Consider the following 26399-nt stretch of genomic DNA (forward strand, 5'->3'; position numbering starts at 1 on the left):
GAGCTTTCAGATGCGAGGACTTGGTGTAAACCTTCTTGCAACCTGTAACAAAAACACGGCGGTGAATGAAGGAAATTAACAAAGAGGGCAGAACAGTAAAGTCGAACGGAAACTAAGTGGGAAGATTTTCTTTGGCTTCGGTAATGTTTCCATTCCATTTGAGAAGCTAAAACCAATCTCATCTTGTTAGCTGTAAAACCTCCCCCTCCTCCCGTTCAGTGAAGCGGTGATGGCTTCTAAATGGCGGAGCGTGGCGTTTCAGATGAACTGCTTAGCGTAAATGCACTATTAATGGTGTCATGAGGCTTGCCTGTTTTACAATCTGGTCGGTCAATTTGATGCAACAGGATTCAATAACAATCGGGGGGGGGGGGGGGGAGGGGGGGGGTGACGTCAGCTCCCTCGCATTAATTCAGAGGCCTGGTTAAAAGGCTTTGGCCCGGGCCTGAATTATTCAACAGTGCATCGGTCTCGGTAAGGAAGCGCAAGAGAAAGGGGAAGAGAGTGCTCGGGGAAAGGCAGGAGAGTGGAAGGGCGATCGGTGTGATTTATAAACCTACACCTGAATGTGAAACAGCTCCTAAACAGAACACTCCGTGAGTGAAGGATTGTAGTGGATGGTATCTCCGAGTCGATGATTTTGCAAACCTGAAAACCGTTCAAACTGTCTGACTGTTTATAAGCAGAGCGACTGCCTTTTTTGTTGTTCTAGAAAATGTCAAATGTCTTAAAAGTCAAGGTACAACCATGTTGTGAATGAAGTACTGTTTCTCCATACCTGGGAAGTCACAGTGGTGTATCCGCCTCTTCTCGAGGTCAGGATTCGTCCTGCGGTTGTATCGGACAGGCATGACCCCGGCGCTGGTGGTCGCGGGCGCTCGTGTGGATGCGGGCGCTTGATGAGCGGGCATGTGGACGGCCATTTTGGACGCGATGGTGGCGGCGTAAGATGGCGGTGGCGTCAGGTTGTGCAGCAGCTCTTTCTGCCGGTCCGGGCTGCCCGGCTCGGAGGTTGGCGGCGAGGGAGGAAGATAGGGCGCTTTGACCTGCGTGTGGCTGTGGGCGAAGTGACCCGAGGGTGCGAGCGGGTACGCAGGAGTGGGCATGGCGCAGTACGGCTTGTTGGCAGTCTGTGTGGCTGCTAAGTGCAGGTCGTGGAAGGTGTGCACCTCTGACGACATGGCATGAGCGTGAGAGTCCGAAACGGCCTGAATGGGAACGTCGAGGTCAGAGCTGAGCAGCTGGAACAGATGGCCGTCCTGCGGAAGCTCGAAAGAGGGCATCTCTTGCTTGATGAACACGCCGTTTGAAGCGTCACCCGCATCCATGTTAGCGCACGGCGCCGAGGCCGAGCTGAAGATGGTCGTGAAATCGGGAAGAGTAGGAGGGACGGAACAGTCTGGAGCTGAAGAGAAGGTCGAGCTCACCGGTTTGCTTTTCACCTGGCCGGGGACGGAGGGCCGCGGCGGCGGGCGGCACAGGCTGCCGCGCAGGTAGGCGATGTCAGGTAGGTACACGTTCATGTTGATGCTGTAAGGCGAGCCTTGTTCATCGCTGAAAAACTCCACAGAGGAGCTATCCTGGCACTGCTTCTTGACTGCCAGGGAATCCTGCAGCTGAGGTGTCAGGTATTTGTCCATCTCAAGCTTCGCCTGGAGAGAAACACAGCAGAGATCTCGCTTTAAACTCCGAGCGCATGTCAAAGAATGATGACTTCCTGACAGGTGGAATGCACGCGCTGCTCGTTTCAGCAAAGCTCGAAGGAACTTGGGAACAGAAATCACGTTCAGAATAAACTCCCCCTCAGCCGCGCTTACATAATGCTCCGTAGTCCCGACCGAGATTTGTAAATCGTTCTAGTCGAACTGGCTATAAATGAACAGATTACTGCGTATATATACTGCTCTCATGACTCGCGGTCGAATTTCAGAAGCGGTCCGGAATGCGCGCTATGTGTGTAGCAGGTGACGCAGAGAACACTTGGGCATAAATATGCATGTAGAACAGCAGGGAAAGTTTTTAAATAGATGCGTAACATAGTCAGAAATACATACATCAGCACTCCTTTTCCAGAATAAAGGGAAAACGTGTGGACGTGGAGTCAGGGTGGTGGCTCGGTGCCGCACCGATTGGAGTTCGAACCTAAACGCCGCCACCGTCGGGTCTCTGAGCCAGACGCTTAACCCTCGACCGCTCAGCCGCGTCTCGGTTCTCCCCGGATGAGCGAGCGAACGGGAACGGTGTACAGCTGCGGAAGGTCCGACGGGACTGGAAAATCGTCCAGACTACAGGGAACCCGGCGCGTGGAGACATTTCGTGCTGCGATCATGCCTAAACTATGACGAGGGACGGATGAGGTTGTCGGGTTTTTGCAGTCAGCAGCCAAACATTTATCACACAGCCTTCAGTAGGTATCCGCTACATTCCCCCCTGCACTGTAAAACAGAGCTCATACATACCGCAGGCCCAAAACAGACTTTGCTGACGCGCGGAAACAGGCGGCTTCGCTCCTTCACACACTTACTCACACACTCAGCTTTTCCATATAAACCTCAGACAATTATCATTAGAGCGCAATCAGCGGGAAATGGTCAATCAAACCTGCGGGTCACTGGGTGATACCCGGAATGTCGGGTCTGAGCTCCTGAAGTGCACGGGGTTATTTTTGGACTCTTTTTTTTGGGGGGTGGGGGGGTGTCTAGAGACGTCCAGCTGTTCTCTTACACGATTGCTGAGAAGTTTCACTCCAGGATCGCCTGGAATAACGTGTGAGGGCGAGGCGCCTCGCGGGGAGGAATCAGATATTGGTCGTGGTTCAGTGACCAACAGACTACCGTGGACACGCATCATCTCACAAACACACACTCACATAAACACACAGGTATATACACTCACGCGGGGAAATCCCGGGTGCTAAAACAAACAAACAAACAAACAAACAAACAAACAAACAAGGGCGCATCAGGGCACGGGAAGCAGACATGCGTCTCAGACGTGAGACAAGGACACACCTCTGATCTTTCATACAAGACAGTGTTCAATAAAACACTAAATATAGACTAGATGGTGCTGATTATTATTATTATTATTGTTGTTGTTGTTGTTATTATTTATTGTTATTATTACCTGCGCGTATTCGTTGGCCAGTCCCCTCTCGGTATCGGTGAACAGACCGGACTCCTCCTGAAAGCCTTTCATCAGCGGCAGAAAGTCCTCGTGTCCCGTTAAGAGCGTGGCTGCCATAACGGCGCGCGACGATGGACGGCGTCCGCAAAATAAAATCACGCGTGTCCTTGACAGACGAGTGCGTGGCGCATGGACCGAGAGCACGCGCGAGTGTGCGTGTGTTTGTGTGAATGTGTTTACGCGCCCGTGCTCGCAGCGGATATCCCGGTTTCTGCCTCCTCCCGTCTCAGGGCCTCGGTGATATGAGGCTGCTGAATGGGCGGGGCGGGGCAGACCCGAGATTATAGGAAAGTGAAGCAGATACACACCTCTAAACGCTTTCGGCGGAGCGGCCCGTGTTTCAAATCACACAAATCTCACACTAGTGCACTAAGGAGCAGTTACAGACACTCACCGGTGCAGGGCATGTGACGGGCTGGACGGTATGAGGATACATCGCTCATGGTGATAAAACACTTCTGTAGTCCGGCCTGCAGTGGATCAGGTGTCCCTGCTGATTGGGTGCGTAAATTACATCTAATTTTTAAAGTACTTTTATCATCCTTTTAATTTTTTTTAATTAAATTTTTACATTATTCCCCAAATAAAACGTTAGATCCATCTATCTATCTATAATATAATATAATATAGTGTTATTAGAGAGTGAGTGTGTATACACACACACACACAATGTGTTATTAGAGTGAGTAAATTTATAATATATAGTGTTGAGAGTGAGTGTGTATATATTTATATTATAATTATATATGTATATATACACAATGACAGTGTATATATAATTATATATAAATACACACACATACTCTAATAATATATAATTATATATATATATATATATATATATATATATATATATATATATATATATATATACACACACACACACATACACACACACAATGATAGTGTTATTAGATTGAGTGTATATATATTATTATATACACACGTGCATATGCACACGTGTGCATATGCTCTAATATAATTATATATGTATATATAATGATAGTGTTATTAGAGTACATGTAGTGTATATATATATATATATATATATATATATATATATATATACACACACACACACACACACACACACACACACATCATACACATATACATACACATATTAGAGTATATATACATATATACATATACACACACACACACACACACACACACACACACACATATACACACACCACAGCTACCACTTGGTGGAGGATAGCAGTTGTGGACAGGAGGTTGGAAGGCTGACACAGGCTTCCTCCGAGACACAACAAGCCAGTCAATAGAATAGATTGATAGGTTGATAGAAAGACAGATAAAAACTGGGATTGCAAGGATTTTTTATTTTTTTATTTATTTTTTATACGTAACTGGGTGACGTTCTCTTGCATCATCTCTGAAAATGAATCCCTGGCGACATGTACGATGCATAATTTAAGTATCATTAAACTATTTCCAAGTATCAAGCTATGACTTTCCCCTTATCACCACCGCCTACAAGATACGTAGTATGGGCCAGCCTACATCCAAACATCTATCTCAAAACACTATCTTACACCATCACAGGTTGCCATAGTGACTAGGCGTGTAGTATAGGGCTTAATGTCACAATGGTACATAGTTCATTAGTTTGCTTGGATAAAATTATACCGTAGTCTGTCTGAATACTCAATTCTGATTGGATGGAAGGTGTGTGCTGAAACAGTAACGTACAGGTAGTTCTAGTCCTTTTAGTCACCGTTCTCTATTAATGCGCTTCCTATAAACAACTGTAACCATAGTAACATACAGTTTCAGCTTCATTATTAGTTGAGACGCAGACATTAGAGACAGACGCAGGTCCCTCCCTGCCCCCTGAGGGTGATTATAGTGTACTAGACAATGACAAAAAGGCATACTGTAGATGTCGTAAATCAGAAATGCACATAAACTCTTTCCCCATGCAAAAATGGGAACGTTTTCCAATGCCTTGGAAATCCTTCACGGCTAGTTTCAGATATTTTTGTGCGGTTTTCCTTTTTTTATTTGTTTGTTTATTTTTGCAGAGACCTGGCAACCCTGATTGTAGTCAGTACTACAGTATGTGGTTTAGCACATAACCGAGTTTGATATCAAATTTCCGGGCAGAGATTTCAACGCTATGAAACAAACATGTAGTGAACACTTTTTTTTTTTTTTTAATAAAACATTTGTCAAATTTAAAAAAAAAAAAAAAAAAAGTAGACAACCAGTGCAGTATAAATACATTCTTGCAATGTAGGAAAATGTTTTGTTTGTTTGTATGGACAACTGCAATCGATTATAGTGTCAAATTTTAAAATCACTTGTACTTCTTGTATTTTACACACACAAAAATAAAAAGGAAAAGTAATAAAGTTATGGGATGATGCATATAATCCAACCCCCCCCAAAGATGTTGAATGAGAAGGACTGAAACAGATCGCCTCCTCTCACTACTACTACTGACCGAGAGAAGAGGAGACAGACGAGTCTTACGGTATGCAAGGCTCTGGCTATTTATAAACATTACTGTGTGTAGCGCCTTCCTGATTAAAAAGAAGAGGCAGGAGACTCCTGTTACAATGAACCTCAACAGACAAAAGAGCGCTCTCCTGAACATTCTAGACACTTCCCACCTTAAGCCTCTTCAAATGTCCTTGTGATACATGACGACCGACACACACACCACAAATAATGCTCCTGTAAATCCCAGATCCAAACAGATTCCACTTCCACAGCAATAAAAATAACAACAACAAAAAATGCATTCTTTTTCATTTAAAATCAGATTTATAATTTTTTTTTTTACAAAAAAAAAGTACAAAATTCACTGTACACAAAGTGAACTCCAGTGTCCATAAATAAAACCTGTATGTTGTGTTCCTCTGGTAAAACAAGTCTCCGCTGGTCATTTGGACTTGGCCTTGAGCTTTCTGTGCCACTCGGGAACTTCTTTATTGGTCTGTGAAAGAGAGAAAGCAAGCTATTTTCCGCTGTTCCTTTGAACTTTGCGATGCATTGAGGTTTCATAAAAGATACGAAATGCTGGCCTGCCATAAGCAAACAACCTCAAGCCCATTACAGGGTTTACTAGAAGGCGTACGAAAGCTGATGTGAAACGCTCCACGGGTTATACAAGAATAACATTGGGGGTTTTTTTTGTTTTGTTTTTGAAAGTAAAGTGCAGCGTATCATAACCACAAATTATTAGCCAACTTTAATATTAGCTCTGGCATTCCTTCGGAGTTTCGAAGCTCAAGTCACTGAATATTCACAGTGAACATGATCAGGCCTTTCATGCATAAATTATTACAACATGATACTCAAAAAACAAACAAAAAAAAACAACCCGGTATACTTGTACATAACCAGACATGCTGCTACAGGAAAATAATCAATGACGGGTGGTGTGAGGAAGATTTACCGTTACCACCATGAAGTTTTGTTTTGTTTCGTTTTGAACTTCCCATTACCGTGTACATCATATCGGCTATGAACAGTCATTCTCTCAGCAGCTTCTCTTTTTCTCTCTCTCGCCCGTAAAGATAAATCACCAAAAAAAACCACAAAAACAAAACCACACAGCTTGTCATGGTCACGAAAAAAGCATAAACTCCTGTCCAGAAGACTTTCCACATGTTCCAGCTTTACCTCTGACTGTTACCAAGCGCCGACACTGGAGACTCCTTCCATAAGATGTTAAATAGACAAAAACTTCATCACATCGACAATCACACACGGGTTGTCGTTTTATTTTTTATTTTTATACGTTCGTCTAACGTGTCGGTCATTGAACTCTCGATGCAAGTTGTTACTATAGAAACAGTAACGTATACGAACAGCTGCGTCAATATAAACCTTACCCAAGACCTTCTGACCAATCAGCTTTCGACAGCACCGTTTTAAAAAGTAACCATCCACGTTACAATTAAAAACAGCACAAATTGTGTATCTTGTGTGTCGTATATATTTTTTTTGATGATATAATCTAGAACAGACTCCATCTGTCCATACTGAGATACACAGGACTTGTAGCAGGAAGCCATTTTGTGCTCATGTGAATATTACTGTTTGTTATATGGAGCTTGTGTGCACTCACAAACACCGTAGGTTTGGGTCGGAGCTGGTTCTGCTCCCCGTCTGCGGTTCTGCCGATTTCTCTGGGCCGCCGTTCCACTTCCCTGCCGCTGCTGAGCTCCGGTTCCGGCTCTCGGTTCTGCCGTGAGCGCATGCTGACCAGCACCTGCTTCATGGCAGACAGCTCCTATGAGGAAGACGCACGCAAACCGGCGGATCCGTCAGTGAGGCAGACTTGAACTCGGCTTGCGGCTCGACCGAGATGATCGACAGTGAAGTTACAGAGAATTTAATGTGTGTAAGTAGTTGACTGATTTCCATGGTAAACCTTCCGGATCTCTACTGCTGTACGAGTGAGCGCACAGTCAGGAAGTTTAATATTCAACACTGGTTAACGTTGCACATTTTAAAAGGGGACAAATCGAGATCCGGTACGGATCGAATATTCCACTATATACAAATGTCCAATCTAGAGACTTTCTAGTAGTAGAAGTAAACGTTTTCTGGATGTGATGTTGCCGGAGGACATCTGTCGCACTAACGATCGAGTCGCTCAGGATAAGGGGTAGGTGTGTGTTCATCGCGTTGCTTCACCGAGATGTCCCTCGAAACATCATCTACATTTTATCGTTCTGCGTTTTTAAACTCGGACTGTTGGTTTCGATAGAAAGAAAAAGCGAAAAACGTCTTTTCCTGGAATTTTTTACCAGCATATCGACGGGGATGGGATTATAGTACATCACCTGGGGTTATTTCTACAGGTGCAATACGGCGTAACGGTCCGTAATGGTGTTAAAGTATATTATTTGCAGAAAAATCTGATTTGGGTCATTTTTAAAAGAATTTTTTTTCCCCAGAATTCAGACACGAGCGCCATCCGATGGTTTTTCCCAGACCGCCTCACCACACACCTACTGTTAGCTAAAAACAAACACGATAAAAATGTCCTTTGTTTATCAAAGTTTTTACTCCGTACTCCACAGCTCACATCTTCACGTGCGTTTTAGACTTTTGTTCATAGTTGATTTGCTTCTTCAATGCTCTACAGTATTTCCCAGACATATCGTGAACATAAATAAAACACCGTCACTTCAGTTTTCTGTAGCTGCGTTGAACAATGCTGGCATTGCCTGGCTCGGAAAACAGAAAAAACAATAACGACACACTGTGCTACTTTGTTCATCCGGTCATGGTGATTTCTTGTCCTTGCACGATTTGTATACATCAATCAAACGATATAACAGAGAATGGAATCAACTCGATGTTGTGACATGTTTCAGTGTAATGCTTCCAAACCACATGGAAATCAGAGCTGAAACAAGGCTCTCTCTTCCCCCCCACCCTGCCCTCGCTCACTCGCTCTCGCTCTCTCTCTCTCTCTCTCTCTCAAAGATGCCAAAATGTCTCTCATATCGACTGCGTATTAAAACTAAAGTGACATTGATGAGGTATTACATAAAAGGTGAAAACAATCCGACTTTAAAACCGCAGGACGTGGGACGGACTCTCTACTACGTTTCCGCCGTACGCTATTTCTTCACGAACAGAACATCCAGCACCCTTCGGTGATGAATATAGATGTGCCCGGTTGTGTGCATGTCAGGGGTCATTTAATATTTCTATTTATCACTCAGCCACCATATGCGCTGGCATGTTAAAGCGCTGTGCGAGCGAGCAGCTGTCCGCGAGGACTGCGTGCTTTATGCCAACATGCCACTGGAAGTTGTGCACTCTGCAAAGGCCGCGCCAGCAGCAGCAGTGGCCGTGCTGGTGGGAGGGGAATGTTTGGTTCAAAATAGCTCCAAATTTCACAAATGTGTTACGAGCTTCTTTCTTAGGCTTGGCGTAGGTTCCGTGGCGAGCGAATTAGGCTCAGTAGCGAATGAAAAACGAGCACAGTTGAATTTTGTATTATTATTATTATTATTATTATTGTAATTATTACTACTACTACTTCGTCTTAAGTCTTGTATTCGCACGCAGCGTGACGAAAACGATTGGATCCGAATCAGAGCGATTACACGGGACGGATTCATGAGAACCTGTTAACTGGAAATTCCTGTCATGCTGCTCGAGTTTGGCATACAAAAATAAATAAATAAATAAATAAATAAAGGGAAATGTTCTACGGTCATTTGCGTGCAAATAATGGCGACATTAAAAAAAAACATTTCTTATGAAGGCAAGTGCTGTTGGGCAAGCTGTTCAACTATGATGCATAGGCATCATGCAGCCCAGTGCCAGATCTCGTTAATTAAGCACCAATGTGATGTTGTGAAAGAGAATGACTTGTTCGAGCAGAGGCCTGAAGTCACTAGTGTGTGACTGGCATTTTGCATGCCAGCCCACAGTGTCTGTACAACAAAGAGGGAACACCCAGAGGCAACTGCGTATGTGTGTGTGCACGTGTGTGTGTGTGTGTGTGTGTGTGTACGTATACAATTGGGCAGCAAGTTCCATTGAAACACTCTGGGCACCTCCAATAGTGGTGTCTCACACGCACCTCAATCTCAAAATGGTTCTTTTCTCTTTTTACTGACCTATACTGAACCCCGAACAAATCCTTAATTTGACCTAGATCGGTGGCTCGTACCAAATTACAAGACAACACCTCCCTGAGGTGGTGTTACCTCGGCGGAGTCAGCAGTTACCTCTCTGTGGCTCAGGAGCCGCTCCAGATCGGCAGCCATGTTGTTTTTCACCTGCAGCAGAGATGCCCTTTCTTTCTTCATTGCACTGTGGAAAGAAATCAAAAGCAGTATTGTCGTTAAATTCCAATACAATTACAAAAAAAACACAACCCAGTACAACAGAATCATCGAGTCTACGCTAAAACAGCAAACTCCCTATTGCTTTACATGTCGAGATTGATCCACATGATAGCTAAAGTACTGTAACATCTGGTGGAAAAAGCACTAAATAGACTAACGGACATGAAATAACTCGATTCAATTTATTTATAGCGCACATTTATTTTTAGCGCACCCCCCCCCATCCCTTCCCTGCTGATGACACTGTGAGAGTTATGAAGAAAACCCAAGAACAACAGCCAGTGACATCACCAACAAGCTCCACAGGACAGGCGTGAAGGTCTCACAATCCACCGTTCGAAGAAGACTTGGAGAGCAGAAATACAGAAGCCATACCACGAGATGCAAACCGTTCATCAGAAAGCCCGATTGGAATTCGCAAAGAAATACAGAGATAAGCCAGAAAGATGAACCTCTACCGAAGTGTGGAGGAAGAAAGGATCTGCTCATGATCCGAAACATACGAGCTGATCTGTGAAACATGGTGGAGGTAGTGTCTCAGCTTGGGCTTGCATGGTTGCTTCTGGAACATTCTCACTAATCTCTAATCGATGATGTAACTCATGATGGTAGCATCGAAATGAATTCAGAAGTCTACGGAGACAATCGGTCTTTCAGTTTACGGAGGAATGCATCCAAATTAACCGGGAGGAACTTCATCGTGCAGCGAGTATTACACAGACTACGTGAATAGGATTCTAGCATTTCCGATAAAAACTAAGTATGAGATCATATTTGTCCCTCGTGGTTTTCTCGTATTTCTTTCCGCAGAACCTTCAACCCAATCAGCCTAGACAGGTGCAGGTGTGTAATAATTGCTTTTTAATGCTCTGTCAGTGACAATCCCACTAAATCATTAGTCAATAAGTAAAGCAGAAACGCAGATACACCTTGGGGTGCTACAAACAAGTATTTCACAAGCACTTTTTCGTTTTTCAAAGTAATCAAGCTTGAGATTTGGGTCAAAGGGCACGCTGGTTACAGGTCAGTAAAAACATAGTGCTGAGGTAAACATGGCTTTGTGACAAGCCAGAAACAACCCCTCAGGGATGTTCGAGGGGAACAAGCACTGTTGCTTTTTTTCCTTCTTCTTTTTAATCCTCTAGCCTCCAGGAAGACATGTTAAAAGGGCAACACATGCGACGATCCACCTACCTTTATTTGCATACTAGGACTTCTGAAGAAACTCTGAAGAAGTTTGTTTTCAAGATAATGTCATGACAATTACCAGCAAACATTAATTAGCATCTTAGAGTAATTGACAGCTTTGTGAATTCCTGAGTACGAATAGTTGTCCCTTGAAGACAAAGAGTTTACTCTCATGTGTGACAAAATACCTAGCTTGCATCACGCTGCTATTAAGCGGCGGAAAAAAAATTCCAGAGAAGAACTTGCCTGCGTGTAAGGACTCATCTACAGTGTCGATCTACCTTGACGTTAGTCTCTTGAATCTCATGATCTCTCTCTTCACAGGATCTGTATCGAAAGCATTTTTATCACCAACAGTAGCTGTGCATTTAACTACCTCGACGATTTAGCGTTCGAATATTCATGAGCCGGTGATGTGATATCGGGGTTATACAGAGCGCTCAGTTCGAGCCGGGATGAAACTCACTTTCATGAATTGAAATTACCCACAGTAATGACTTCCTGCATTTTTCAGTGCTAAGTATGACACTATCTGTGTCTGCGTTGATGCTATCGGGTCAGCGTATCTGTATCTGTATCCATTTAGTGCTCGGTCTGATGCTCGTGCAAAAACAGAGAAATCCCTTTTAGCACTTGAACTGTTTGAAATGAGGTGACCCTGTGCAAATGTTAAAACATGTCAAACGGCTTTCTCTCCACAACAAAAGAGGGCGTGTTCCTTTCCCCAACTGAAATCTGGACTACTGCTCTGAATACGCACCTCGCTTCCTCATCCAGCTGCGAGAGGCGCTCTTTGAGCGACTGGATCTGCGCGTCCCGCTGGCGAACCGTCTCGATGAGGTAACTGTACGGCTGCTGAGCCTGCTGAAGAAGCTGATTGGCTGCTTGCAGCTGAAACAGACAAAAGGTGCGAGTAAAAAAGTTAGAGTGAGAGAAGGAAAGAAGAAGAACCATCCAAATCAGCCAATCATATGGCAGCAGGACAATGCGTTAAATCATGCAGTTGCAGGTCCAAAAGCTGCAATCAAACATCGGGGGTGGGGGTGGGGGGGTATTTCAGAAACTGCTGATCTCCTGGGATTTTCCCCCACAACAGTCTCTAGAGTTTACACAGAATGGTGTGAAAACAAATACACGTCCAGTGAGCGGAGGTTCTGCAAGCAGGAACATCTTGCTGATGGGACGGGTCAGGTGTGAAGGACCAGACTGGGTCTGACTGAGCTGACAGGAAGGCTAAGATAACATAAATAACCACTCTTTACAAGCGTGGTGAGCAGAAAAGCATCTCAGGACACAAGACGTGACGGAAACATGAAGCAGATGGGCTACAACAGCAGAAAACCAAGATAGGTCGACGGGTCACTAAATTCTCACTCGGAAAAGTGCCTCAAAACAGAGTTTGAACGGTACGTGGTACTGATTCGCGGTCGTAAAAAACGTAACGCACGCTCCGTGCGAGACGATTTCGTTAAACGGTATAAAAATCGAACCCCATTTATCCCATTTATCTCATCGCGACTGTCTCGGAACGTTCGACGAGGACGGCTACTTAACTTCCTCCTTCATCAGGCAGTGTTAAACGGATCCATCGAGACGCAAAGGGTATTAGAAACCCCTTCATTAGATACACGGATGCCTCGGAAGGTGGGGTTTAATCGGCCCGGGTGACACGTGGCGCTTCGTTTCGTTCGGTGAACGAATACAAAAACAATCCCACGGATGAAAGGGCAGTTCGACGTCGGTCACTGGCTCCTCCCATCACCCGGACACTAATCTAAGAGACGGCACCTGATTTGCCGTGATCCCGTGACGATGCGAAACGACACGTGTGATCAAACGTGAGGAGCGCAAAAAAACGCAACACGTCGCCGTAGCCAGGGGAACACGTCGAGCATGTCTGAAGTACTTCCCTTTAGGCACCGCCGGTTCTCACGTGTCAAGTCTGAGGGAGATGAGCAGACAGCCAACAGTCTTTCACTACAGGCTTTAAATTAAAAGAAGCAATTAACTCTTCGTCCCTGCGAGCTATTCGCGACGTATCCTAGTGTGTCCGAACATCTGAAACGACAACGCCGAATAGTCCGGCTACGATCTATAATTATGTTTTAAGCGTGTCGGGAAAAGAACGGCGTCTACCTGATTTAAAGCTGGAATTAGCTTTGAATGTAGGGAACAGTGCGAACTCGGCGTATCACGCACCGCTGTAGGACAGAGAGGGAACAAGTGCAGACTTGTGTCAGTTCCTGGTCCAAGTTTGACTCTGGGCGACTCCTCGACAGGGCATGGAGCCACGAGGGAGAATGAATGTCAGCGATACCATGGATCAAAGCACTTCAGATTCCTCAACAAGTATCAGCGATGGAGTTTCTTTAGTGCTTATGGGAACAAATCGAGTGCTTGAAGCAGCACAGGACTCTCTCAGTTGTGTGAGCTGGCTCTGTGCTGAATTTCCACCACAAACACTTAGGTCACTGCTCGAAAGAAAACAACTGGTCCTGATCTGCTTTAATAAAACTCCATATCACGTGACTATTCCCTACGTGAATAATAATAATAATAATAATAATAAATAAAAAAAGATTACATTTCAGTGTTTACACTTCACTCTACGTCTGGTAAAGTGTTCTCAAGCGCAAGGAGCTGAAAGCGACGAAAGGAAGCAAGGAAGGCGAGAGAGGGACGGACGGAGGAAGATACGGCATGAGAAATGAAAATGAGAAAGGCGAGAAAGAGAAAGGAGGCAAAGAATGTGCGAGAAAAGTAGGTAGAAACAGAGAAGTCGGTAGGCGAAAGGAGAGAGCGCACAAGTGAAAGAACAGCGAGAGCTAGGGAGAAGGAGAGGGCACATCGCGCTGTGTGTGAGGGTTTAAAGCAGTGCTGATCGGGCAGCTGAAAACAAAAACAAAACGGAACGTCAGCAGCGGGAGCTGAAACTCAAACGGGGCTACTCGGACAGATCAATATGAAGATCTCGTTCCAATTTAAACGCTTTAAAATCGTTAAACCGATTCCTCAACTCCTAAAAAGATATTCCAAACGTTAAGCTTTCACGAATGATACGCCGCTGCTGTGGAGCAAAACGTCGCCGTGTGAAGGCTGGGCTCGATCGTGGATCGTAGTGAAATACACTACGTGACCGAGCCCGTGATCGGTCATTACGGATTAGCGTGTCCAAGCTGATTCGTATGCAACTATCGTGTAAGTGTCACAAGCACGTTTATATATACGGAATTTATTGGCCGACGCCCTTATCCAGAGCGACTTACGTTTATCTCATTTATACACCTGAGCAACGGAGGGTTAAGGGCTTTGCTCAAGGGCCCGACAGTGGTAGCTTGGCATTGCTGGGGCTTGAACTCCTGATCAGTAACCCAGAGCCTTTAACCACTGAGCCACCACTGCACGCTAAACTCATCTCTTTATGTAATTGTAAATAATACGTTGTGAAATTTTGACAGCGCCACCTGCAGTACTGGAGGGGTTGTACGGGATCAGTACGCAGCTGCGGAAAGCACGTGAGCTTGTATGCTTGTGAAATTGTTCTGCGCGTTTTTTTACCTTAGTGCTTCCAAGGTGCTTTACACTGGTTCTCATTCACCCACACACACACACCCACACACACACACACACACACACACACAGAGCTGCCATGCAAGGCGCTAACTTGCCATCGGGAGCAACTTGGGGTTCAGTGTCTTACCCAAGGACACTTCAGCATGTGGAGTCACGTGGGACGGGAATCGAACCGCCAACCCTACGATTAGTGGACCACCCGCTCCACCCGAGCCTCGGCCGCCCAATTGAACGGTTTCGGAATCGAATGGTTTCGTCTTCGAACAACACTCGCATATGTCGTCTCTGCATTAAGTATCCTGAGGCCTTAAAAAAGTAGCAGAGAACAATACAGCGCTTTACAAGCACTACAATTACTCGACTTCCTTATCCATATAATCAGTGCTCATCATTAAATAAATCATCTTTTTTTTTTTCCCGTGGATAACACGCCGTCTTCTATGCAACCCGATCCCGAAACAAAAACGTTTACTCGGTGTCCTGTACCGATCTAATCCTCGACAGCGCGTTTGAAACCCGGCGCACAGACGCAATCAATGAGGCTCGCTGGAAATCTACTGCAACATCTGTGACTCATTCCCAAGTTTCGAGAGCCTCTGTAAACTCTGGGGAGTTTCTGCACGGATGTAGCAAGCGGAGGCGTTCGCACGGCTTGTCCGTGTGCTCGGGGGACGTTAAGACTGAAACCGAAGTGAGTCGGTTAGTGGAAACTTGCCAAAATCTGCCATCGTTTAAAAAAAAAAAAAAAAAAAAAAAAAGTTCAAAATTAGATCGCGACAGGCCTGACCGCGCCTCGATAATCCGGCCTGCCGTTAAGATTAGCAGCTCGCCGTTTGAGTAGGCTACGACGAGACTACGTTTGTGTTGAAGGATAAGAACGGTAGCTGTCGGGGAAAAGTGATGGTGTGTAAATATTGGCACATTCTTCGCCACTGTAGATCAGAAACGTGTTTCCACTACTCGCGAATGACAGAAAGAAAGAATGAACGACCCTTCAGGTTAAGCCTGCAGTGATCTACGTGATGTTAGAACAACACTCGCTTCCTGAACTCTGAGTCTCAGTGAGCATTTTTTTTTGTTGCTTGGCTGTGCTTTTTCCATTGACTATCGCTCCTCCGATTGGACGGCTTTTAACACAGAACTGATGTATACCGATTTGTCGTTTTTATCTATACGGATTTTAAAAAAAAGAATTAAAAAAAGGCAAGAATAAAATTTAAAAAATAGTGGTAAGGTGACAATCGCAGAGTCGCTCGCCAATTGTTTGGGTCATGCGAGCTCATGTATGCGGAAGAGGGCGGATAGCGCTTTCCTCGGAGCGATCAGGCTAAATGAGAGAGAGGAAAAAAAAAACAAAAAACGTGTGTTTATATTTGTGGTTGGGCGTGAAGATGAATTCTGTTGTTTGGAGCTTATGTTGTCATCTCTGTGCGGTGATGTATGACTAAGAGCGTAAGTGTTTGAGAATGGGTTTGAGAGCATAATACTTCTTCTGAGATCTGCCCTGCGTGGGCGGTGCTTCTCTCCAGGTCTCTCCTTAGCAGAGTATTTTGCTTCTCTAACTGTAGAACCCTTCGTGCCAGATGAACGCTGTAAACACACACACACACACACACACGTGACTTTTTCAAGCATCGTTCATCTTTAACAGCAGTCTAAATCGCCGTCAAGACACTCGACCTCTACTCTCACCTCTGCTTCAGCCTCCTCTTGGCCGTGGTCGGCACGTTCGCTCCATAACCGTATGAAAACAGCACCCTCTCGGCTTCATCCTGGTTTTCCACTATAAAACACGGAGGGGGAAGAAGAAAAAAAAAAAAACCCTAACGTGTGCAACTTAACGTGTTTGGATGCCTCTCAGACCACCCACCATCAGGACCAAAGGGGAGAGTCTAACTAGGCTCATAAAATATTCTCTCTCTCTCTCTCCCGCTTAGAACGTACAGAAGTTTTCAAAACAAAGCAGAGCCAAAGTAAGTTAATGAACTCTGGAACGAACGGCGTTGAAAGCAAAAACGTGCGTTCGTTAGTCAAGTCGTAAAACACGGTGCGATAGGCAGAAATAACAAGAAAAAAGGAGAACTCCAGTGGGGGTCCCCCCCCCACAACATAATCTCTATCCACCATATCTGTACGGGACGGAACGATACGATCAAACACGTATCGAAGACGTATCGAACACGTCTCCACGGAAATCCTAAGGGCAGCGAAGCACTAATTCTTCGATCAAATTAACGTCTAAATCTGTACAATTCTTCCATGTGGAGAAGAATCTGTGCTCGAGTGATAGCAGTGCAGCTCGTTTGAGCGCACGACGATACCGAAAGAAAAAAATAAATAAACTTTTCACAAAGAATAAGAAACCGGAAAAAGTTTGAGAAACTCGGATAAAACCGTATACGTCGTCTTGTAAGACTTTCTCTCATATAAATCTCTTTCTTTAGAGCGTAAGGGTTTTAAATGATCTTTATCAAGGAACACATCTTGACGACGTTTATTCAGCTGCCCTCGGAGTCCTGCTATACAGTCCGCTCCGAAACTACTGGAACGGCGAGGCCGAGTCGGTTGTTTTTTTGTTTTTTTTTGCTGTAGACTGAAGACATTTTTGAGGGTTTGAGATCCAAAGATGTATGAATATGAGAAGAGAGTTTAGAATTTCAGATTTTATTTCCCGGTATTTATATGTAGACGTGTGAGACGACATAAAACGTGGCACGTTTTCAGACCAATTTGTAGGCGAGCAAAAATATTGGAACAGGAGACTGACGGGAGTTTCTTGTTACCCGGGTGTGTCCTGTTCGTTTGATTGTTTACACAACAAATAGCTCTGAACAGTTTCACCTGTGATGGTGTTTTAAAAAGAAAAAAGGGGAAAGAGAAAAAAAAAAAAAAAGAAAAAAAAAAATGGGTAAGCCAACATGAAGACCAGAGAGCTGCCTATGGGAGAAAAGCAAGCCATTTTGAAGCTTTGATTCAGAGGCATTGCAGAAACATCGGGCATAGCCAGTACAACAACTTGGACTGTCATGAAAAAGACTGCGCAACAGACACCGAATGGGTCGGACAAGGAAAACAGCAGCAGCAGCTGATGACAGAAACATTATGAAAGCTGTGAAGGGAAACCCAAAAACAACAGTCATTGACATCACCAACAACCTCCACAGGGGACTGTAAATTATTTCAGAGTAAACCGCTTTTATTCTTTTTATTACTCAGTACAGGGACTCGCATACACTGAAGTCTTAAAAAAAACAAAACAAGTTATTCCTCATGTTCATCCTTGCTACCCGGTCATTTAAGCTATAAAATAATTTCACAAGTCGGTTCTCAGACCTGCTTTTCTCTTTCGAGTCAGAGCAGACCCGAGATTAATCTGTAACCGCTCACTGCGTTTTTAAAGTACGCCGGCCCTTCAGATTTCAATCGTAACACGGGACGAGTTTGAAACGAGTCATCCGTGTCTTCTGTTTCAAATCGTACTCTCGTGACCTGATTTTCAAATAAATGTTAAACGCTTCCCTTTATCCGACGTGAGTTCGTATGCAGTTCCTCTTAAGCCGCCACGGCGGCTACGGCGATGAATGACCTTTATAATTCGAGCGGGTGAAAACAAAACGTTGACTTTGTGCACATCACGCAAGGTTGTTTACCGCACACTCCCACCTCTGACTGGACAGCTAAGATCTAGCTACTGTTCTGAAGCACTAGGAAAGCTCGGGGGTTTTCTCACAAGCGTGCTGTTCTAATGAAGCATACATCATGCTTAAAAGGAAAACACCCTGAAAACCCATTAATATGAAAATATCTGAGATGCGTTGGTGCTATATTTTTGCTATTCCGGTTAGGCTAGTTGGAGATCTATGGGGTCACGAGCGTGATGGGACGAACGACGGTGTTCGCATGAACGCTTTAGAAGCTGATCTGTTTGAGATGAGGAGGCGCGAGAGCTGGAGAGACTGAAGCACTAAAGCACTCTCTCTCTCTTCAGGTAGAGGTGAATCCGAGGACTCAATCCCACAGGCATCAGCAGGTAGTCAAACGGCATTGTGGGTAACGTAGGAAACCGTTAACCAACGTGAAACTTCTAGCGTTAAATAAATAAATAAATAAATAAATAAATAAATAAATAAATAAATGTTAACTCATTTAAAAACAAAAAAAACAAAAACAAACTTGGACGCTTCATTTACGCCTACAGGAAAGAAAAATAAATAAATAAGTGGAAAGCTGATTCCTAGATCAGCTGGTAAATTCGTCTCACTCTCTGCTGCCTGCATGGTGACGTCATCCAGCTCCTTCTCCAGCGTCTCGTAGGTCTCCAACCTCACCTGCTGCTCGGCATTCTGGGATTGCAGTTCCGTGATGCGTTTCTCGGACGACGACTGGAGCGCGTAGAACTCCTTGGTTACAACCTGAGACAGAAAGACGCCGATTCAGACGGTTCTGCGGAGGCGGGGTCGAAACGTTTTTAGCTATTTACGCTGCATTCGACGTAAAGGCCGTAACGGCGTCATTTCCGACCTCCGGATTAAAGAAATGATTCGGTTCCTACTCGGGAACTAGATTTCCTCAGCACCTAGTACAGCAAGTGACGGCCATTCACACGACATACCTTTAAATAGTACGAATATTTGTTTTAGCGCAATCTACAGACAGACATCCTGTCATATCGATCTCACCGTGTTCCGCCAATTTTTACTTGAGACGTTGAAAAATGATGTCAGGAAGCTCTGAGGTCATTCGAATGCAGCGTTAGCTCTTAGGTAGGTGATGGAGGATCACATGACTTTTGTTCAGGTTTCATTTCCTCTATACGCTAATGTACACGCATGCTCTAGGATAAGGACGAGGTTTTGTCCTGCCTTGCTTTGTGCGAGGAAAACAAAACCCAAACAAAACAGTTTTTGTTTGGAGATGGGCAGTCGTAGCGCAGTGGTTAAGACTTCTGACCAGAAGGTCATGAGTTCAAACCCCAGCACCGCCAAGCTGCCACTGCTTGGCCCTTGAGCAAGGCCCTTAACCCTCCACTGCTCAGTTGTATAAATAAAATGCACGTAAGTCGCTCTGGATAAGGGCGTCTGCCAAATTCTGTAAATGTAAATGAAACAAAGGAACAGACAACAACAACAGTAAAAAAGCTGATGACGAGGCAGCGTAAGGTGATGAAAGGACACCTGCCTCCAGTTTCTTCTGCTGTTTCTCACACTCTATCTGGCACAGGCTGAGGTTCCTGGCCGTCTCCTCCTGCACGATCTGAGCGCGCTCGGCTTCGAAAGCCTTCAGCTTGGTCTGGTTCTGCAGCCCGGCCGCGCGGCTCTCGGAGTTCAGCTGCAGCTGCCTGAACCTGCGCTCGTGCAAAACGCAACACACAGACATTTTCAAAAACGGGCGTTACTCATACCAGGAATACACACAGGCAGATCGGATTACACTTCTGTAAAGGTGTCACTTATGTTTTCTCTTCTTCAGTGCAGCACACGCCCATACACTCATCCACCCACCCCAGCACGACGCCTGGGAACGCTTACGCTTAAGCGGTGTAACAAAGACAGAGGCAGCGCCTCACGTGCTTGGTACGCGACAGCCGAAATTCGCACAAAAAAAAAGAAAAGAAAAAAAAACAAAAAAAGACACAATCGAGGACATCAGAAACAACTATGATAAAGCGCTGGGGCCGTTACGAAACACTGAATATTGGTTGCTCTAATAAGTTGGGACGTTTTGTATGTTCCCCCGTTTAAGCTTCGAGCGGAAACATGCCATGACCTACTTTATGCATACAATACTGTAGCCTGTTAGCTGTTAGTTAATGGTACAGGTGGTACACGGGTTAACACCCTTTTGAGACTGTGTCATTTTACCACTTTCTTCCTCGCTCGTACACTCACCCACACAGACACCTGACTCAATGCCTTTCGTTGCAAACAAAAAAAAAAAAAAAAAAATCCATATTTCAACAAATCCTGGCATGTTCGCTTAGCCGCTTAAACTTGGCAGCTCACGGTAAAATTCTCATCCGTGTTCTCCTCTGATCACTGGCGGTTGGGAGGATTACTACTATAATGGCATAATTATTTTTTTTCCTTTTTAATCATCTTGGGCAACATGCAGCCAGTAACCGTATACAAACAGATTTCCTGACACAGACAAACTAACTGACGAAGCAGAATCACTTTTACTTGTCGCTTGTGATGTGATGCATGTCTAAAAACTCTCTCAAGCTTCAAAGAACCACGTGAGTGGACACCACATGGCACTTTGCAAATCTCAGAACTGCTGCACTGTTGACATGTCATGCCTTTTATCACTTGCGATCGGTTGTTTTGTTAACGTAGGGGTGTGTACACGGCCTGAGTGATTGAGGACTCGGCTCACGCGCACACAAGCTCCCAAGCGAAGCACAGCTGATCTGCCATGTGACTCTCTCACGTGACTTCTGCAGCATTTGGTCTGAAAAACAGAGGCGGTTGTGTAGGGAGGAGTGTCGCCATTCTACAGTCGTACGTCCCACAACCGTTTTGACGTGACAAATTAGCACAAGAATAGATGGATGATAAACGGGTTCAGGGATCTGCTGCGCGTGACCGCAGATGAATTTGATTAGTCTCTCATTCGCTATTGCTCATCACATGCATTTACTACTGGTCATAGATGTACCATAGAGCCTCTGTCTCTGGAGTGGACAGAATTATTCTGAGACTGGGAAATCGGTGCTAAATCCCGTAGTGTGCACTCGGCCTTAGCGAAGAACGGATTTTCTTGTATACTCTTTGAACAAGCGTCTTTCAGAAGTCTCTCAGAAGTAAAGATGGGATGGAATCTGGATGGAAGCAGATGTTGCTCGAACACCTGTATATACCTTTCAGCACTGATGGTGCCTTTCCAGATGTTCAAGCTGCCCATTCCACAGGCACTAATGCACCCCAATACCATTTCTATACCACCATACCCAATCATCTTACTGACCTGTTCCCAATTAACCTCCAGCCATTTCTTTTTAGTAACACTTACTTACCCAGCCCTATGTTGCCCCGGTCCCTACTTCTTCCAGACGTGTTGCGGCCATGGAATTCAAAATGCCCTCATATTTCCTCAGTTTAAACATTCAATATGTTTATGTTCTATTGTGAATAACATACGGGTTTATCAGATTTGCAGATCATTGCATTCTGTTTTTATTTACATTTTACACGGTGTCCCACTGTGTTTTTTGGAATCGGGGTTGTACGTTTACATACCGTATGCCTATATATATTCTTAAAAAAAAAAAAGAATAACCCCTGTCCTGCAATTAGCTCACTCTTTCGAAATATTCTCTTTTTTTTTAATGTAGAAACCATACTTTATGTATTCGGACTGGACAGTAATCTGTAATCATTAAGTATCTGTAATTACTATAAGTATGGCACCGTACCTACCGACCAGCGTGCTTGGGTATTTAGTGGCAGTGTGATCATTTTTAACAATATACAGAATGTAGCTCTACCTGTTACCACCCGGAGAAGTTTCCAGTCTGCGTCTGAGATGGCATGAAGAGATGCTATCACACCGAAGCCTTTTGATCAGGCTAAATTTAGATCTCAGTATGTCTTGTTTTTCCTGATACCGAATGTCATGGATCGGCGTTTAAAATGTCGTTTCGTGGCGAGTTTTGCTCGTCGGCGGCGTCATGAGCGATCGAAACCTGCATCTACATCAAGATTTCTGTAAGGCCGCTTTGTGATGATGTCCACTGTTAAAATCTTGCCGTTTCAAATCAAATGAAACTGTATTACACATTTCTAAAGATGGGACAGGGGTAATTTTGGACTAATAGCGATGTGACGAGTTGAAATAAGAAGGTGGTGTGAAACAGGTGAGGCGATCGTCTGATCGTAGTGTATAAGGAGCCTCCAAAAAAGGCCTAGTCTTTCAAGAGCGAGGACGGGTCGAGGCTCGGGAATCTGCCAACAGATGAGTCGGAGAATAATCCAACACTTTGAGAACAACATTCACCAAAGACGAATCAGAAGGATTTTGGGCATTTCACCTTCTACAGCGCACAAGATCATTAAAATATTCCAAGAATCTGGTGAAATCTCGGAGTGTAAAGGGCGAGGCCGAAAACCAGTTCTGAATGCGCGTGATCTCTGATCCCTCAGACATCACCGTCTTAAAAACCGTCATGAGTCTGCAATGGAGATCCTGACATGGGCTCGGGAATACTTCGGTAAACGTTCGACACCATTCGCCGCTGCATCCACAGATGCGAGTTAAGGCTTTACGATGCAAAGCAGAAGCCGTACATCAACACTGTCCAGAAGCTCCGCCCACTTCTCTGGGCTCCGTCTCATCTGAGATGGACAGTAGCACAGTGGAATCGTGTTTTGTGGTCCGACGAGTCGACGTTTCTAATAGTTTTAGGACAAAACAGCGGTCGTGTTCTCCTCGGGCCAAAGAGTATGGGGGCGTGTCAGTGCCCATGGTACGGGGGTGAGTCAGTGCCAATGGCATGGGTGACTTGCACACCTGTGAGGGTATCATTAATGCAGAAAGATATGTACACATTTTGGAGCAACATGTGCTGCCATCCAGAGCAGGACAACGCCAGACCACATTCTGCCGGGATTACAAGCGCATGGTTGCGTGAGCAGAGAGTGCGGGCGCGAGCATGGCCTGCTGCAGTCCTGACCCGTCTCCCATTGAGAACGTGTGGCGCGTTATGAAGCGCAAAATAAAGCAACGAAGTCTCTGTACAGCCGCTCAGCTGAAGAAATGCATAACGGATGAATGGGGAAAATTCCACTCGCTAAACTTAACCAACTGGTTTCTTCACTCAGCGTCCAAACGCTTAATAAGTGTTCCTCAAAGAAAAGCTGATGCTACGCGGCGGTAAACTGATTTTATTTTTGAAAATATACAAAGTAAAACATCAAATAACGTACTAATGATGTGTTTTCAATATAGTACCGGGTGAACTGAATTTTCAAATGACTCCATACTGTCCCAGATTTTTCGGAATTGGGGTTGTACAGTCAGTCATGTGATCCTGATAGTTCTGAAGAGGAAAACATGCACGAGACCTGGGACTACATGATAATCATCCAATTCAGAAAGGCACTTGTATCTTGATTGTATACTGTATTTTAAAAACGTTACCGCATGCATCATCATGCAAGCAAACAGTGTCCGGTGTCCAAATTCTAACCTTAACCATAAGCACAGTTATCTGATTGCCCAATCTAAAAACTGCCATCATGGTTAAGATCTGATTAAAAGTCCAGCTCTAATCTGATCATAGCTTTGTTTACTGAATACCATCCAGCCCTCATAAAAAAAACCTAGATGCCCTCTGCCACAGACAGTTATATAATAAATCAGAGATAAGTTATGAATCCTGTGTATTCATGCAATTATCCAGTCAGCCAATCATGTTGGGGGGCTGGGGGAGGGGGCTGAATAAATAACCACTCAGTACACACACAAATAACCACTCAGTACAACCGTGGTGAGCAGTAAAGCACCTCAGAACGCACAGAGATCACATTCCCCCCGTTCTTATGCTATATATGAACATTAACTGAAGCTCGAGCTGTATCTGCACGATTTCATGCATTGCGCTGCTGCCGCAACGTGATTGGCCGAGCTGATAATTGCGTGAACAAACAGGAATACAGGTGTTCCTATTAAAGTGTCCAGTGAGTATTCATTGCGCTAGTCTAATTTTAGAGACGCGGGTCTAAATCCTAACGCACATTTTGATCGTTCTCACAATATGGACGTCGAACGCTGATATTTTCTAGTCAGCCGTTGACATTTTTGTTTCTGTCCTCAAAACCCTTTCCTACGTTTCGAAACGATGAGTCAGAGTGACCGTTACACAACTCGACACAATGCAACCTATGATCCACTTTCCCCCTCTTTTCCCATGTCAAAACATGACCAGTCCGCCGCAAAGGGAGCCCTGAGGCGTTTATGGGGTGGAGGGCAACAGCGGGAAAGGAGCATGTGTCACTTGCACTCTTCTCTCCCCTCCTCTCAGCCCAGCTCCTGGGTGAATGCGAGCGATCCGTTCCCCAGGGCCAGAAAAACGCGGGCTATGCCCAACAACTGTGCAGCGAGGAGCCGCTGGAATGCCAGGCATGCGTCTGGAGTGCAGTGACACACTGCGAGCCTGTAACATGGGCAAATAAGGGCTCGATGCTGCTGAAGAACGGGGGGGGAGGAGACAACCAATGAGGGATGATCACGGGTGAAAGTGTGTGTGCACACCCCCCCGTACCGGAAATCGCAAAACGGTAGAAGCCTACAGGATTAAGTGTTGAAAGATGCATCCTTTGACACCACTTACACCTGCTGCATTGGTACCGAATAATTTTTCTTTTATTAAGGTGCAGAAGTCTATGGAAAGTTACAGCTGTCAAACATGAACGTCATAAATCACATGTTATTTAGGAACATTCTGTGCGCTCTCATATTGGTCTGAGGGGATACTTGCAATGTTTTAAAAAAAAAAAAAAAAAAAATAGCTCGGAGCATTTTGTGACGCCAGTAAAACCATATCAATGTAGAGAATTAGCATGCCAGTGAACTCCTGCAGGACGTGCTGTACAAATTCGTCAATCAAGGCGGTGTGTTCTTCAACTTGCTAATAATCTCTTTACTCATGACTGACTCTAAACAGTCTTTATACATTCAGTCGATCATTACATCGGAATGAACTTGCTGTATGGGGTTAAAATGGCAAGGAGAGTCGGTCTTAGATCGGAACCCTGAGGTGCCTCGTCCTTTTAAAGTAAAGGCTTTTGAAGTAGAAATTCAACCGCTATACGGTTACTTTATACGGTGAACTAGGAACAAGAAACAGCAAGTTAAAAAAATAAATAAATAAACAATTTTAAAAAAGCTAGGTACTATGGCATGTCTGTTATTAAACTTTCAATGGATTGGTGGAAATCATGACGGTAAAACACCGATAAGACAATTAATGAAAGAGAAAGACCAAAATAATAAACACAGCTAGGTAAGTGTTGGGCCACAAGAACAGCTTCACTAGACCTTGGCACGGATTCTACACATCTCAGGAAGTGTACTGGATGAATGGAGCGCCAGTTTTCCAAGAGATATTCTTCAATTGTTGTTCTCTCAAGCCTGGTAAGCATGAAGGCTACAGCACGTGATTTACATAACTGTCATCCTCATAAAACCATTATTTAAGCCATCCTGCTTCTCTAATAACGCCACTGAAGTTTGTTTTTCCTTTAATGCGTCATCATTCTGGAGCTTAAGCGTATTTAAAATGGCTAGTTTTGAATAATCCTCTAGCTGTTTTCGACTGCTTTGATTTACTAGGCCCTAGTTCACAGCGCGCAGTTACAATTTCATGTTGTGAAATGCACAATAGAGTGGGAATGGGGCCTTAATGCATCACACCTCCAGGGTCGGGGGTTCGAATCCCGCCTCCGCCCTGTGTATACGGAGCTTGCATGTTCTCCCCGTGCTTCGGGGGGTTTCCTCCGGGTACTCCGGTTTCCCCCGGTCCAAAGACATGCGCTGTAGGCTGATTCGCATGACCAAATTGCCCGTAGTGTTTGCGAACCCCGTCCAGGGTGTCCCCCGCCT

The 26399-nt window shown here is 44.8% G+C and overlaps 2 protein-coding genes across 4 annotated transcripts in view; both read right to left on the reverse strand.

Moving 5' to 3' along the window:
- The window catches only part of klf5a (Kruppel-like factor 5a), an 8768-nt gene extending 5092 nt beyond the window's left edge, over positions 1-3676 (reverse strand). Inside the window, exons 1-3 of the mRNA XM_017458214.3 lie at positions 3127-3676; positions 779-1652; positions 1-42 (exon numbers count right to left, since the gene is read on the reverse strand). The exon at positions 1-42 is cut by the window's left edge and continues 18 nt beyond it. Coding sequence (XP_017313703.1) covers positions 1-42; positions 779-1652; positions 3127-3243 — 1033 coding nt within the window. The 5' untranslated portion in view covers positions 3244-3676. The remainder of the gene's footprint in view (positions 43-778; positions 1653-3126) is intronic.
- Positions 3677-5341: 1665 nt separating this feature from the next.
- pibf1 (progesterone immunomodulatory binding factor 1) overlaps positions 5342-26399 on the reverse strand; it is a 34191-nt gene continuing 13133 nt past the window's right edge. For 2 of the 3 annotated variants that reach the window (XM_017457471.3, XM_017457472.3), the window contains exons 11-18: positions 19977-20142; positions 19060-19210; positions 16491-16581; positions 16286-16388; positions 11986-12116; positions 9918-10002; positions 7289-7453; positions 5342-6151 (exon numbers count right to left, since the gene is read on the reverse strand). In XM_017457471.3, coding sequence (XP_017312960.1) covers positions 6098-6151; positions 7289-7453; positions 9918-10002; positions 11986-12116; positions 16286-16388; positions 16491-16581; positions 19060-19210; positions 19977-20142 — 946 coding nt within the window. In that variant the 3' untranslated portion in view covers positions 5342-6097. Of the gene's footprint in view, positions 6152-7288; positions 7454-9917; positions 10003-11985; positions 12117-14925; positions 15105-16285; positions 16389-16490; positions 16582-19059; positions 19211-19976; positions 20143-26399 lie in introns of those variants that run through there. The other variant, XM_017457473.3, reaches the window with a different exon arrangement.

This window comes from Ictalurus punctatus, chromosome 26 (genome assembly GCF_001660625.3).
Source record: "Ictalurus punctatus breed USDA103 chromosome 26, Coco_2.0, whole genome shotgun sequence".
NCBI lineage: Eukaryota > Metazoa > Chordata > Actinopteri > Siluriformes > Ictaluridae > Ictalurus > Ictalurus punctatus.